Raw genomic sequence first — 16,053 nt, forward strand, 5'->3', positions numbered from 1 at the left:
ATGTTGTACTTATGGACATTACGCACAGCTTCTAGGAAATGAAATTGCGAGAAAGAAATCGAGGAAAAAAAATAAAAAAATTCAAGTGGGCGTGGCTCTGCCCACAACGGACGTGGGACGCCCCTCATACAAAAAGACACAACTGGACCATGATATCTAGCTTGTGTCCAAGTTTCATCAACATCGCATCAAACGTCACGGAGCTATGCTCTGGAGAGGGTCACAAACAGACAGACAAGCCGGTTGGCGACATGGGTGGTCGCTAGATTAAGGTGAATTTGAAATATGTAGATAAGAGAACACATCAAATGGCTTTGGCTGAAATATTTTGACAGAGGTTGATTATAGTGCGCATAAATTATAGTGCGCATCATAGTAGAAGCCGATTTTTTTGATTTTCGAAAAAAAAAAAATTTCGGATTTTTTTCTAAAATTTCAAAGTCCCGTTGCTAGGCAACAGTGACGTCCATAGCAACGGTGCTCAAAAGCATACAACTAGATTCTGGTATGAACCTACCAGCCAAGCTTCAAAATCGGTTGACTCCTCTGGCCTCCAGAGCTGTCCATTACATACAAAGAAACAGACAGACATACAGACAGATGGAAAACCTGAGAATAAGGGTAGTCTCGTGACCACCCAACAGAAACAGACACAACAAAAATAGTGGCCACTGCTGGCGCCCGTGAACCAATAAGAGAAAAGGAATCTTCTCATGAATCTGTTTCTGTTAATGTTCCGCTTTAACTCCACCCAAGTGAGACAAAAACAAACTGGCTACAGTGAGGGAAGGTTTTCCTCTAATCTTTCATCTCTTTGTATTGCAGGTCTCTATGCACCAAGCACCCCCTACTACCAGTCACCAGCATGGTAAGCACATCCATCCTGTCTATTTGTTATACAGGTAAAATTGCTGAAAGCCTGACTATTACATGTGCTGCATTTATAATTTGATCTCTTGACGGTGTGCTATTGCATAACATTTGGAAGCAATCCCCACCACAACCCCAAATATTTCATTTAACAGTATTTTGAGTAGCTAAATTAATGATGTCTATGCAATGAATGTTAGTATTGCATTCCAACCATGCTGATCCTTGCACCTCTTCCACTTTCCACTGCACATTGATCTCTTCACCTCCACCTGGCATGGGGATTTTCACTCTCCAGACTTTTAATTCACTCATTGGTTACCGTTTCAATCTCTTGCACTCCAATCAAATATCTTTCCTGCTTCACCACTCCCTTCCTCATTGATGGAGATCATTTTATTTGATTTCAAATTGTCTGTTCTTCTAAATGCCTCAAAATGGCTTCAGTGCTGCATTTCTCTATTAATAACAGTTATTTTGTCCATAAGTGCTACTCATGTTTATAACTCAACATCACTAATCACAATGCCAAGACCATCTTTTACAACTTCACACAACAAAATCTATTTTGCCATGATACATGATTGATATAGATAAAGTACTGTACAGCCAACAAGTATCATGGGCTCCAGGTTGTCACTTTGTCATATCTTCACTTGCTAAAGGTTTCATAAAACATTTGTGGATTCAAAACTGAATATGATGCTGTTCTTCCTTTTCCCATCAAATAAATTGCCGTTGATTATTGCCGAAAATTTTTATTATGGATTCATTTGTGAAGAGCCCTTTTCAACATTTATCCTACCACTGTTTGTCGTCCAATGATTAATTATTATCCCCACACCTTTTGAAAAATAAAAAGGGTGATATTGTAATTTGCTTCATCTGTCTGTCTGTCCGTCCATCCATCCGTCACACCATCTCCTCCCAAACAGTTAGGCAGAATTTCACCAAACTTTGTAGTCATGATCAACACGTGGCATGAAGGTACAAGAGCAGTGTCAGTTTTGACATGCCCTCTGTGGCAGGGTCAAAAGGTCAAGTACCAAAACATGTAATTACAGGCACATTTTAAAACATTTAAAAATGAAACTTTGCACTTGCAATCAACATTGGGGAACAAATGAAATATTTAACGATTTTTGGATTTGAATCCCAGTTCATTCGCCAGTGGGTGGGGACTTAGGGTGACGGGGGGGGGGGGGGGTCAAAAAGGGAAGAAAAATTTTAACTCAAAAGTTGATATTGGGACATTCCTGGTGGAACATTTTGCTATCTTGCTACTTTACTTCAGGTGGGAAGCGTAGGGAATTCCGATGGCACGTCGTCAACTTTGCTCTAGTTTTAATTTGGTAACATCTCTGCAGTCTTTTTAGAGCAGATACACTACCGTTGAAACAACTTTTCTTGAGGCAATATTCACATCTGTATTTAAATTAAAGCAAGCCAATTGGCAAGATCTTTACTTGGCCTTCATCAATCACGTAAAGAATGCATGCACTCTGTATAACTTAACATCACTTTTGGAGAGTTTCAGCTTTCTACCTTAACTACTACTATTACAAACCCCAGTTTTGCTTATTCTTTTCATTTTCTTGTTCACAGCTCTTGATGAAATGTGGAACCTTGCCTTTTTTCACCCAAATGATATTCACCAGCCTAACTTTTATTTCCACACACTTCTCATGGGTATTTCAGTCCTGGGAGTAATTATCGCATTCATAGTACAACTGGGAAGCATATGACAGTCTTGGCCTTCATAGGCCTTCATACTGCTGCAGGATGTTATAAAATCTAAACGATCGGATCACCATGAATTAGCGTAAACTGTCAACATGTGACTGTAATAAAATGTTAGGTTTGAGATATCTCTTTTTTATTAAATTTTTGACCACCCAAAAAGTAAGAATAAAGTACATGGTGTGTAAAAATCAATAATTCCATTTCTTAAATTTATCATAAATGCTAAACAACAGCTACGTTTATTTTGTTTGACTCTTATCATACAGAAATGGTGGATGTACATTTTTCAGCTGGCCAACCCTACTGTTATCATGTGCAGCTGAGAACAAGCTCGTTTAAGAGATATTAAAGCTGATTAATAACATGCAGGACAACAGTGGGGTGGGGGAGCAGGAGGAAACCTTATTTAAACACTGAAAGCTTGTCTGCTTCTGTGCTTTCACGCAATACATCCATTGTTCCTGTAGCTTATAAGTAATAAATATATGATCTTTGTGACTTTCAGAACCATACGTCCATACTTGTCCAATCTTGACTAAATGCTAATTAATGCAATATCATTTTATAAGCTTGATGACTGAATGACATAATTTGCCATATTAAAGGTGATGCACCATAATTGTTTGTATTCATTAATTCACAAGTTGATCATCATGACGCTCATTGAATGATATACAGCTGGTAATTTGAAGTTTTCCCCATCTTCAGCATGATCTGAAGCTTTCAAACTAGAGTATATAAACATGCATTAGTCAGGATTTGGAGACATCCTTGAATCCAAAATTAACTTCTTCATAATGTGGAACCAATAAGATTTGTTTATAATTTCTAAAAGAGCCTTCGATTTCATCAACCTTAAAACCATTCCATTATTCAGCATTCCAATTAAATCTTATATGGAGGTTCAGCAACTCCTTCACAACACCACTTGGAAATTGAAAATGTTCCATTTACAAACCCTCAAATGACACTACACATCTCTCTCTCTCTCTGTCTCTCTCTCGGTCTCGGTCTCTCTCGGTCTTGGTCTCGGTCTCTCTCTGTCTCGGTCTCTCTCTGTCTCGGTCTCTCTCTGTCTCGGTCTCTCTCTGTCTCGGTCTCTCTCTGTCTCGGTCTCTCTCTGTCTCGGTCTCTCTCTGTCTCGGTCTCTCTCTGTCTCGGTCTCTCTCTGTCTCGGTCTCTCTCTGTCTCGGTCTCTCTCTGTCTCGGTCTCTCTCTGTCTCGGTCTCTCTCTGTCTCGGTCTCTCTCTGTCTCGGTCTCTCTCTGTCTCGGTCTCTCTCTGTCTCGGTCTCTCTCTGTCTCGGTCTCTCTCTGTCTCGGTCTCTCTCTGTCTCGGTCTCTCTCTGTCTCGGTCTCTCTCTGTCTCGGTCTCTCTCTGTCTCGGTCTCTCTCTGTCTCGGTCTCTCTCTGTCTCGGTCTCTCTCTGTCTCGGTCTCTCTCTGTCTCGGTCTCTCTCTGTCTCGGTCTCTCTCTGTCTCGGTCTCTCTCTGTCTCGGTCTCTCTCTGTCTCGGTCTCTCTCTGTCTCGGTCTCTCTCTGTCTCGGTCTCTCTCTGTCTCGGTCTCTCTCTGTCTCGGTCTCTCTCTGTCTCGGTCTCTCTCTGTCTCGGTCTCTCTCTGTCTCGGTCTCTCTCTGTCTCGGTCTCTCTCTGTCTCGGTCTCTCTCTGTCTCGGTCTCTCTCTCTCTCTCTCTCTGTCTCGGTCTCTCTCTCTCTCTCTGTCTCGGTCTCTCTCTCTCTCTGTCTCGGTCTCTCTCTGTCTCGGTCTCTCTCTCTCTCTGTCTCGGTCTCTCTGTCTCGGTCTCTCTCTCTCTCTGTCTCGGTCTCTCTCTCTCTCTGTCTCGGTCTCTCTCTCTCTGTCTCGGTCTCGGTCTCTCTCTCTGTCTCGGTCTCGGTCTCTCTGTCTCGGTCTCGGTCTCGGTCTCTCTCTCGGTCTCTCTGTCTCGGTCTCTCTGTCTCGGTCTCTCTGTCTCGGTCTCTCTCTCTCTCGGTCTCGGTCTCGGTCTCTCTGTCTCGGTCTCTCTCTGTCTCGGTCTCTGTCTCGGTCTCGGTCTCGGTCTCTCTGTCTCGGTCTCGGTCTCGGTCTCGGTCTCGGTCTCGGTCTCGGTCTCTCTGTCTCGGTCTCGGTCTCTCTGTCTCGGTCTCGGTCTCTCTGTCTCGGTCTCGGTCTCGGTCTCTCTGTCTCGGTCTCTCTGTCTCGGTCTCTCTGTCTCGGTCTCTCTCTGTCTCGGTCTCTCTGTCTGTCTCTCGGTCTCGCTCTCGCTGTCGGTCTCGGTCTCGCTCTCGCTGTCTCTCTCGGTCTCGCTCTCGCTGTCTGTCTCGGTCTCGCTCTCGCTGTCTGTCTCGGTCTCTCGCTGTCTGTCTCGGTCTCTCGCTGTCTGTCTCGGTCTCTCGCTGTCTGTCTCGGTCTCTCTGTCTCGGTCTCGGTCTCGGTCTCTCTGTCTCGGTCTCGGTCTCGGTCTCGGTCTCGGTCTCGGTCTCGGTCTCGGTCTCTCTGTCTCGGTCTCTCTGTCTCGGTCTCTCTGTCTCTCTGTCTCGGTCTCGGTCTCGGTCTCTCTGTCTCGGTCTCTCTGTCTCTCTGTCTCGGTCTCGGTCTCGGTCTCTCTGTCTCGGTCTCTCTGTCTCTCTGTCTCGGTCTCGGTCTCGGTCTCTCTGTCTCGGTCTCTCTGTCTCGGTCTCTCTGTCTCGGTCTCTCTCTCTCTCTGTCTCGGTCTCTCTCTCTCTGTCTCGGTCTCTCTCTCTCTGTCTCGGTCTCGGTCTCTCTCTCTCTGTCTCGGTCTCGGTCTCTCTCTCTCTGTCTCGGTCTCGGTCTCTCTCTCTGTCTCGGTCTCGTTCTCTCTCTCGGTCTCTGTCTCGGTCTCTCTGTCTCGGTCTCTCTGTCTCGGTCTCTCTGTCTCGGTCTCTCTGTCTCGGTCTCTCTGTCTCGGTCTCGGTCTCTCTGTCTCGGTCTCTCTGTCTCGGTCTCGGTCTCGGTCTCTCTGTCTCGGTCTCGGTCTCTCTGTCTCGGTCTCGGTCTCTGTCTCGGTCTCGGTCTCGGTCTCGGTCTCGGTCTCGGTCTCTCTCTGTCTCGGTCTCTCTCTCTCTGTCTCGGTCTCTCTCTCTCTGTCTCGGTCTCTCTCTCTCTGTCTCGGTCTCTCTCTCTCTGTCTCGGTCTCTCTCTCTCTCTCTGTCTCGGTCTCTCTCTCTCTGTCTCGGTCTCTCTCTCTCTCTGTCTCGGTCTCTCTGTCTCTGTCTCGGTCTCTCTCTCTCTCTGTCTCGGTCTCGGTCTCGGTCTCGGTCTCTCTGTCTCTGTCTCGGTCTCGGTCTCGGTCTCTCTGTCTCGGTCTCGGTCTCGGTCTCGGTCTCTCTGTCTCGGTCTCTCTGTCTCGGTCTCGGTCTCTCTGTCTCGGTCTCTCTGTCTCGGTCTCTCGGTCTCGGTCTCGGTCTCTCTGTCTCGGTCTCGGTCTCGCTCTTGCTCTCGCAGTCTGTCTCGGTCTCGGTCTCGCTGTCGGTCTCGCTCTCGCTGTCTGTCTCGGTCTCGGTCTCGGTCTCGGTCTCGCTGTCTGTCTCGGTCTCGGTCTCGCTCTCGGTCTCGCTGTCTGTCTCGGTCTCGGTCTCGCTCTCGCTGTCTGTCTCGGTCTCGCTCTCGCTGTCTGTCTCGGTCTCTGTCTCTCTGTCTCGGTCTCTCTGTCCCGGTCTCTCTGTCTCGGTCTCTCTGTCTCGGTCTCTCTCTCTCTGTCTCGGTCTCTCTCTCTCTGTCTCGGTCTCTCTCTCTCTCTCTGTCTCGGTCTCTCTCTCTCCGTCTCGGTCTCTCTCTCTCTCCGTCTCGGTCTCTCTCTCTCTCCGTCTCGGTCTCTCTCTCTCTCCGTCTCGGTCTCTCTCTCTCTCCGTCTCGGTCTCTCTCTCTGTCTCGGTCTCTCTCTCTCTCTCTGTCTCGGTCTCTCTGTCTCGGTCTCGCTGTCTCTGTCTCGGTCTCTCTGTCTCTGTCTCGGTCTCGCTGTCTCTGTCTCGGTCTCGGTCTCGGTCTCTCTGTCTCGGTCTCTCTGTCTCGGTCTCGGTCTCTCTGTCTCGGTCTCGGTCTCTCTGTCTCGGTCTCGGTCTCTCTGTCTCGGTCTCGGTCTCTCTGTCTCGGTCTCGGTCTCTCTGTCTCGGTCTCGGTCTCTCTGTCTCGGTCTCGGTCTCTCTGTCTCGGTCTCGGTCTCTCGGTCTCGGTCTCTCGGTCTCGGTCTCGGTCTCTCTGTCTCGGTCTCGGTCTCTCTGTCTCGGTCTCGGTCTCTCTGTCTCGGTCTCGGTCTCTCTGTCTCGGTCTCGGTCTCTCTGTCTCGGTCTCTCTGTCTCTGTCTCGGTCTCGCTGTCTCTGTCTCGGTCTCGGTCTCGGTCTCTCTGTCTCGGTCTCGGTCTCTCGGTCTCGGTCTCGCGGTCTCGGTCTCGGTCTCTCTGTCTCGGTCTCTCTGTCTCGGTCTCTCTGTCTCGGTCTCTCTGTCTCGGTCTCTCTGTCTCGGTCTCTCTCTCTGTCTCGGTCTCTCTCTCTGTCTCGGTCTCTCTCTCTGTCTCGGTCTCTCTCTCTGTCTCGGTCTCTCTCTCTGTCTCGGTCTCTCTCTCTGTCTCGGTCTCTCTCTCTGTCTCGGTCTCTCTCTCTGTCTCGGTCTCTCTCTCTGTCTCGGTCTCTCTCTCTGTCTCGGTCTCTCTCTCTGTCTCGGTCTCTCTCTCTGTCTCGGTCGGTCTCTCTGTCTCGGTCGGTCTCTCTGTCTCGGTCGGTCTCTCTGTCTCGGTCTCTCTCTCTGTCTCGGTCTCTCTCTCTGTCTCGGTCTCTCTCTCTGTCTCGGTCTCTCTGTCTCGGTCTCTCTGTCTCGGTCTCTCTGTCTCGGTCTCTCTGTCTCTGTCTCGGTCTCTCTGTCTCTGTCTCGGTCTCTCTGTCTCGGTCTCTCTGTCTCGGTCTCTCTGTCTCTGTCTCTGTCTCTGTCTCTGTCTCTGTCTCTGTCTCTGTCTCTGTCTCTGTCTGTGTCTGTGTCTGTGTCTCTCTGTGTCTCTCTGTGTCTCTCTGTGTCTCGGTGTCTCTCTGTCTCTCCCTCTCGCTCTCTCTCTTTGGTGTCACAATCACCAAAAACGATAGTGTGTGTGTGCGCGCGTGCCTGTGCGTTTACTGTTTAATATATAACTGGTTAAATTTGTACATGGAGACAATCAACGTCAACTATCATTGCAAATGGATGGAGGGATGGACAGGCAACAACCATTCTTCACATATAGATGTAGGGATGGTTTCACATGATAGTCTCTTGTGACCATCCCGATGTTGTTTACATCCTGTTGCAGTTCTGCAAAACGGGCACTCCCCCGAGGCAATGGCACACAACATATAGCGGTTCCCGAGACAGTTATTTCATCGGTATGCATTTTAGATGGCCCTTCCGTTATGTGTGGTGGGTTTATGGGACAATATGCATTGCAAGGGCTTTAGGTAGTGTTTTTCTTTCCATTCTTTGCCCATCTTTCATTCTTTACATTATTTTACTTCACTGCACACACGAGCTCTCTATCACACAAGCATGCAGATCATTTGCATAACCGTGGATTTCCCATTCAAACTGCATGCCATTATCCAACAGACGTTCCACTTCAGACTTCACAAGACTCGAACCCCAATGTTACAACATTTCAAACACCATCAAGATTCCTTTATAAAAATCACCACACCATCGGACCACAACCTAAGCTCACTTACCTTTACCATTAACCGCCACAATTACGACACCTCAACCACCACAAATCACCACACTACAACTGCTACACAACACCACCGCTGCCATTGCTCAACCACCATCACCACCGACGTTCACTCCTTCTCTCTGGACCGGCAGGAGACAGGGGAGTCTGGCGCATCATCGTAGATATTAGATATCTGCAACGTAGACATCATAGTCGATATCTGGACGCAAGTATGCGTTACGCTCTGTTTGACATTGTATGAATAGCCCGAGCGCTATGCTCAATTACGGCTCTCATTGGGTGTCCTTCATATTTTCATGGCTGGAGAGTGCAACCGAATACCCCGGCGTCATGTTAACCTCGGAGATGGATCATGTGGCAGAGTTCGAGGCAAGTGAGGCAATTTCTGCTTCTGAAGCCTCGCATGAGCAGAGCTCGTGCTGGGCTAATCGTCCATACACCAATGAGGTCACTGGAAAACACCCATTGCTCTGTCTGTTCCACTCTTGGGCGCTGCCCCCACTAGGGGTTAATAAAGGAGTACTCGCTCTGGCTGCACATTCTTATTCTTGGGATCACCGTGTGGTGAGTGATGGAGCAAGTGAAATGGAGCAGAGTACGGAACAAGCAGGGAAAGCCAGATGCCAAACTGAGCACAGTGTTGGTCCATTAGCATTTACATGTACAGACCTCTCGACACTTCACTTTCGGATGATCTTCTCACATGCTCTTTGCTTTATTTCCAACCCGCCTTAACCTCACACCTTTACACATCACTGCCAATCACCACACCCCTCACTGCACCTCCCCTGACGATGCACCATAGACACCCTCAGTTTCCCTTACCCCTCCTTAACCACTGGGTTTGTGTTGGTCCATCAACCTCGTCTCGTAATCGAGAGGTTGAAACCACCTCAAACTCTCTCTCTTTCTTTCTCTTTCTCGCTCTGTGTGCTATTCTAATTTCCTCGGGGGAATGATTCTGATTGTGCCTGTTTTGTTAATATAGATAAGATTATAGAAGTTTTAGGATCGGGGTAACTCTGTACTGTCTCTTGCGTTTGTAAATAATTGTTTTTCTTTTGCTGAACCTCACCAATCCTTGCTGTACATATTTTCATGTACTAAATCCCTTGCTTGTTATTCCACATGCCTTTCTCACCCTTGCTATAAATAAATTGCTATTATTGCAATGTACCCAGTTCGTAGTGTCTTTTGCTCCATTGGTCGAGCAGTGTCCACACATAGTGTTAGCCAGGAAGTTTTATCCCACATGATTTGCTCTGCTCACCGGTGCATACTTGGCAGCTCCGCTCAGCTGCACATGATCAAGTATGCACTGAGGGCATGAGCCCCCTTTGATATCGTTGTCCAAAGGTAAGGTAATCATGTGAAGTAGTGACACCCTGCCAGGATTGGTGGTACCAATCGCCCACCGTTCATGGTTGATTAGCAACCCGCCAAGCTGTGGAGTCATATGCAGATAGTGGCCTCAGGACCGGCTGTTCGGGAGGAATTCAAATGTTTCCCCTCGTGGCATACCTCGAACCCCAGGCCGTAACAATACTTTTTGGTGTACTATCAATACATCCTTTTACATTTGGAAAAAAATGTTTCTTACTTGTCTCCAACCTTTGGAAGCGATCTGTTTCTAAAATAGGCTTGTTGCTTTCACAAACCTTTTATTAAGACTTGCATGCTTCGATGCAATCACTTTTATCTCATTTTATTTACAGTCTATCTCATGGGTAAAATGTTCTGTCGAGAGACACTGTGAGTTGTCCTTTTAATATCATTCTCCATCCATTTGCTTTTAAATGAGCTATACATGATTATGCCTTACTAGTCTAGTAGGAAGAGGGGGGTATCATGCACCCCCCAGAAATAAACTTCTAATCAGTGTTTCTAGATTGGAAAAAGTGTGTAGAAAATGAAGAGCTATGTTAAAAAGTTGTCAAAATGTCTCACGTATCATTTTTATGCAAATTAGTGCCCCCATTATCGAAAAATCTAGTTTCACTATATCTCAGCCAATATTGCAGATAACTGAACAAATAAGTTGTCTCTACCCATGTTTTGAGGGTCAAAGATCATAATAAAACTATTGTTAAAGTGATCACATGTGTCTGTGTCATGCTAGTATGCAAATTAGTGCCACCATTACAAAATAATCACATTTTTACCAATTAAGAGACTCCATATTGCAGAAAACTGAACAGATAAGGTGACTAGACAGATGTGTTTTTAACCAATGCTTATTTATTTTGTAGTACAAGGGCCAAACATCATAATAGAACTCGTTTTCTCTTTCCCATTCCAGATAAACAGTCAGGTAAATGCTTCTCCACGATGAATCACTCATCATCGTTTTCAATGAAATCATCAGAGTCCAACTCGTCCTCTCCTTCCTCTTCCTCCTCCTCTTCCTGTTCACGCTCTCCAGTGTCCAGGAGATCAACTAGCGAGGTTGGTAAGACAGGACCGCAGGACCATACTGGTTTCAACACTCCTTCATTAGTCCTCATCCATCCTTGCCCCTCATCATCGTGTTTTGGCTTTTCCAGAATAGCTTCATCAATTCGCTTGTACAAGGCGATACAGTGGTTCACACGTTGGAGGTGCGGCTTCAGAGCAGAGTGGAATGGAGGAAGGCGAGCCAGGTCGACCTTGGACTTGGATGTGAGTTTCTTGTCCTCCCCAACCATTTTGCGTAGCAACTTGGCACGGACGACGTCCACTGAAGACTCACGACTCTGTCCATACATCAGACAGGTGAATTGCTCCAACTGCCTCAGCACCTCAGGCTTGACATTCCAGTAGTCACCGAGTTGACTGAACGCCTTGTGAAACCTGGGGTTCTTCTCCAGCTTTTTCAAGGGCCCCACCTTCCCCTTCCCTTTGAAGGCACTGGAACAGTCTTCTCTGCTGAACACATAGAACCCAAAAAGAGTGGCGCAGTCGTCTTCTCCCAGGGATTCTGCAAGCTCAGAAAGGTTAAGAAGTTGTCGATGTTTCCCTGACCCCGTATCCAGGTATAGTCAGCTTGATGGCATGAGCATGGTAGAGAAGAATCATGAAGATATCTGTGTCAGGTGTTCTGACCACAGCATTCTTGTATCTGAGGGCAGCAGCATGATGGAGGTACAGTACCACCCTTGTATCAGTCTCTTCCTGGTTACTGTAGATTGTGGGGAGCTCACGCACCTCAACCTGAAACACAAAGGGGCATTGCACTTCAGTCACCACCAATTCTCGATCTAGACAAAAATCACAGATAATCACATAGTTTACCAATTTTACCAATATTTAAATATAAGACTGAAAGAAAAAATCGCATCACCAATCACCAAAATTTTATACTATTATTCACCAATCACCAAGAAGCACGTTAGCAATATTATTTAAGTTAATCCTGGTAATAACAATTAATAATAATATGGGTTTTCAATTTACCTTGCCATTAGATGAGACAAGATGGTGGGCTCTCCCTCCATGATCAGCACTGCCATCTCTGTTCTCTCCAGCTTTGAAGCTGCCTGTTGGTCACTCCATACTCGCAGCAGTAGCTGGCAGATCTGCTTTTTGTTGTCGTCATTTGCAAGGAACATCTTGAAGTCATATGGCTTCCTGGTCACTGGTTCAGCCAAAATGATCTCTGAGCTGCCACGCCTCAACCTCTCCTGCGCTTTGATAGATTCCGGGTGGTAACTGTCAGTCGAGAACAAGAAGTGCTTCTTGGCCACCATTTGATCGAGCACCTGTAGGCATATCTCACCACAGGTTGGGGGAAGGTTGGCAAGGGTATGTAGCAGTGCCATGCCATCCTGGATGAACAGGGCATCCTTGGGGTATGGCAGATCTTCTGGGGGTGGTCTCCTCTAGAAGGTAGTGCAGAATAGAGGCTTTGTTGGTCTTGGAGAAAAATCCATCCTGTGTTCCAAGGCTGGGAGGCACAGGCATCAGGCAGTACTTCATGAGTTCTTCCAAGTCCAATGGCTCATCTTGACTCTGAGACTTGACGAGGAGCACGAATGCAAGGTTGCTTTGCTCTTGAAACTATATGACCTGGAATGATAAATGGTTAACATGTTGATATGGCGTGTAACATAAAAAAATACGGGTGCACATTTAAAAATGTAAAAATAAAGATTACCATTTAAAAAATACAATAGCCCTTGGGTATTGGAACACCTCATTACCTTTCCCTGTGAGGATGTGAGGGTGACCTTGTTGCAAGTCTCCATGGTCTTGAGTTTCTTCTTCTTGATTGGGTCGAAGAAGCTTCCTGGCTCTCCACTCTGTATGCGTCTGTTGAAGTCAACTTTAGCGGCCTTGCCCACAGCTTCTGCTCATCAGTAATGGCAGGACTAATTTGCATAATAGCATGCCAGAGATACATGTGGCCACGAGAGGAATAGTTTTATTATGATCTTTGACCCTCAAAACATGGGTCTAGACACCTTATTTGTTCAGTTATCTGCAATATTGGCTGAGATATAGTGAAACTAGATTTTTCGATAATGGGGGCACTAATTTGCATGAAAATGATACGTGGGACATTTTGACAACTTTTTAACATAGCTCATCATTTTCTACACACTTTTTTTCCAATCTAAAAACACTGATTAGAAGTATATTTCCGGGGGGGGTGCATGATACCCCCCTCTTCCGACTAGACTATCCCTTGAGAACTCCAAGTCGACCTTGTCTTTCATGAATGATACATTGAGAGGTTTCTTTGAGTTAAGCTTTCTATTTAAAATGTCGTCCATTTTTAGAATTGGGATTTATTCACAAATATGCCACATCATTTCAATGATGAAATACAAATTTTTTTTTTTCTCCTCTATCATGTTCTTTCAAGATAAATTAATGGCTCTGCAATTTTCAAATTTACATAATATTGTATCCTATTGAACAGACCCTCACTTGTTTGTTGTTTGGATAATTAATATTGTTGTTTCAGGACAGTTAGTTCCTGACTTTTTGTTTTGGGATTTTTAATTTTGTTGCAAGAATTAAGTTTTGTCTCATGTTGATGACTGAATGAAGGCTAGGAGCCATGTGTGTGCTGTTGTTCATGCTGAGTGTTTCAAATATTGTAAGTTTTATATATATTTAACAAACAATGTAAGTTATATAAACAATGTAAGTTAAAAGCTTCATATTATTTTAATGAGCGATAATGATTTGATATTGTGATGGTTGTGAGCCCCCCTGGAGCGACAAAGCACATCCACATAGGTTAAAGCTAGTTATGACTTGGTATTCTGTTTTGCAATTAAGATACGAGGTGTGTTCAAAAAGTATCCAACCTTAATTTTTCGTGCGTAAACAAATAGAGCTAGGGAGGCTTGGTTTGGTACACGTATGAAGGCGATGCATGAATATTTTCCTGCCTGCAGAAGCTGTCAGTCGCCGACAGACCGCCGATGAGTGAGGAAGTGTAAGTGAGCACCGTCGGATTTTCGTTTTTGACAAAATGACGGAAAAACTTGAACAACGCCACTGCATCAAATTTTGTGTAAAGCTTGGCGATTCCCAAGTGGAAACGATCCGCAAGATTCAACAGGCCTTCGGGAACGAAGCAACGGGCACCACACAGAAAAAAGAGTGGTACAACCGCTTCAAAGATGGTCGCACATCAATGGAAAGTGAAGCACGTTCTGGTAGGCCCTCACCATCCCGAAATGAGATCGTCATTGACCAAGTGAGGACCCTGCTGATGCTGGATCGTCGAATCACGATCAGAGAACTTGCAGACGAGGCGGGCTTCAGCATTGGATCCGTTCATTCCATTGTGACTGAGGATTTGGGCTTAAGGAGAATCTCAGCAAAGTTCCTACCAAAGCTGCTAAAGATCGAGCAGAAGCAACTCCGTTTGGAGGTCGCACAGGACATGCTGGAGACTGTGAACAGCGATCCCAACTTCTTCAACACAGTGATCACTGGCAATGAGACCACAGTGATCCGTCATTTTGTCAAAAACGAAAATCCGACGGCACTCACTTGCACTTTCTCACTCATCAGCGGTCTGTCGGCGACTGACAGCTTCTGCAGGCGGGAAAATATTCATGCATACGGATTAGGATCGCCTACATACGTGCACCAAACCACGCCTCCCTAGCTTTATTTGTTTACGCACGAAAAATTAAGGTTGGATACTTTTTGAACACACCTCGTATATTGTTTTCATGTGGATAGATGTGTTGAAAATTTGAGTCAACTTAAGTCTGTGTCCTTTTCCTTTCTACATCCTGTACTCAAGCCATTTTCTGCCAGCAAAACGCACGCGCGCGCGCACACACACACACACACACACACACACACACACACACACACACACACACACACACACACACACACACACACACACACACACACACACACACACACACACACACACACACACACACACACACACACGCATCCCATCACTGCGTCCTTTACTTTAGAGGATAATTTGGTGCAATTGGCTTTAGGGGGAGGGGGACAAGCAACCTCATGGCCAATCTCCCCCAAGAGGAAGCCATCCATCAAAAATGGCAGGTAAGCGCAAAGTTCTCACCTCTTCCCGGAATGGGGGTCTCAGAGTCTCCCTGCACCAATGGGGGGTCTCGGAGCCACGGGGGACAATGGAAGAGGGGGGGGGGGAGAGATAAAGAGAGAGACGTGGGGAAGGAAACTAGATTTGGCACTTCTTCACTGACTCGTTTGCTCTTTCAACTTTGATTCAGATGCTTTTTCCAACCCTCTGTATGACTTTCTTTTCCAACCTTCACTTCAACACTTTCCGACTTTTTTTTCTTCCAGACTTCACGCTTCTTTTTCACTTTCCGACATTCTTTGCACTTCAGTTACTTTTCGACTTGTTCTTTTTACTCTTCGCGGCTCTTTCAACTTACACACGGACACCAACGTCAAGCCCGGTGCACCTGTGCCACAGCATAGCTGTTACCACACTGCCCGCCTCGCAGCAGAGCTGCCTGCCTCACCTTGCATTTTCAGCTGTTGTCCCCGCTGTTGTCATTACCAACTTGAGCTTGCTTGTGGGAGGCGAGCCAGAACCACCAAACCATTGGATGGCCGCAATCCAGCCATATTGTGGAAGGTGTGTCTGGGAACATAGATGACCCCTCACCATTTCTTTCTCACCACCACCACTTCTCACCTGCTCCCTCTCCTTTCTCATTTATTTGGGTATCGGGCGCCTTTGCTTAGTCTACTACAGCGATCTTCACTATTGTTTTAGAGGGTGGGCCACTTTTGCCGATAAGACAACAGTGTGAGGGCCGCCACATTGCCTGTAGGACTCCATAATGGCTGCTACTAAGCCCCGCCTCCACATACTCTTCTTCGGTGTGGTTAACTGGGCTGCATGCGTAATTGTTTGTTTACTGCAACCATATCCTGATGTAGTGATGTTGCTCATATGCTTCACATTGGAACACTCATTTGAAACCATTGGGTCATATATAGTCTCAGGAAGAAAAGTCATAAGGATGCCATGTCAAAGAGGACATGCGATTATACACGGTGAGCTGTTTTGTGAGTGATTAGATGTTGAACACTCACACAGAGAAAAACATTGACAGGTGTATGTATATGAATTTAAATTCAGCTGGTTCAATTTCTCGATTTTATAAATCATATTCTCTTTATTCTATGTTCGAAATGTTGTTCGTTTTGCAAGGCCAGGGTGTTAGGGTTAGGCTTAGCAATTTACATGCATGCCAAATAAACATTAATTTAAA

The 16,053-nt window shown here is 46.2% G+C and overlaps 1 protein-coding gene and 1 pseudogene across 1 annotated transcript in view; one reads left to right on the top strand and one right to left on the bottom strand.

The window, feature by feature from the left end:
* Positions 1-16,053, top strand: part of LOC147014179 (uncharacterized) — a 197,863-nt gene that overhangs the window by 21,878 nt on the left and 159,932 nt on the right. Inside the window, exon 4 of the mRNA XM_085851944.1 lies at positions 826-868. Within this exon, the coding sequence (XP_085708070.1) occupies positions 826-868 (43 nt within the window). The remainder of the gene's footprint in view (positions 1-825; positions 869-16,053) is intronic.
* LOC147014180 (uncharacterized) lies at positions 10,585-12,351 on the bottom strand (annotated as a pseudogene).

This window comes from Eptatretus burgeri, chromosome 13 (genome assembly GCF_056783735.1).
Source record: "Eptatretus burgeri isolate ZD-2024b chromosome 13, Ebu_testis_v1, whole genome shotgun sequence".
Classification (NCBI taxonomy): Eukaryota; Metazoa; Chordata; class Myxini; order Myxiniformes; family Myxinidae; genus Eptatretus; species Eptatretus burgeri.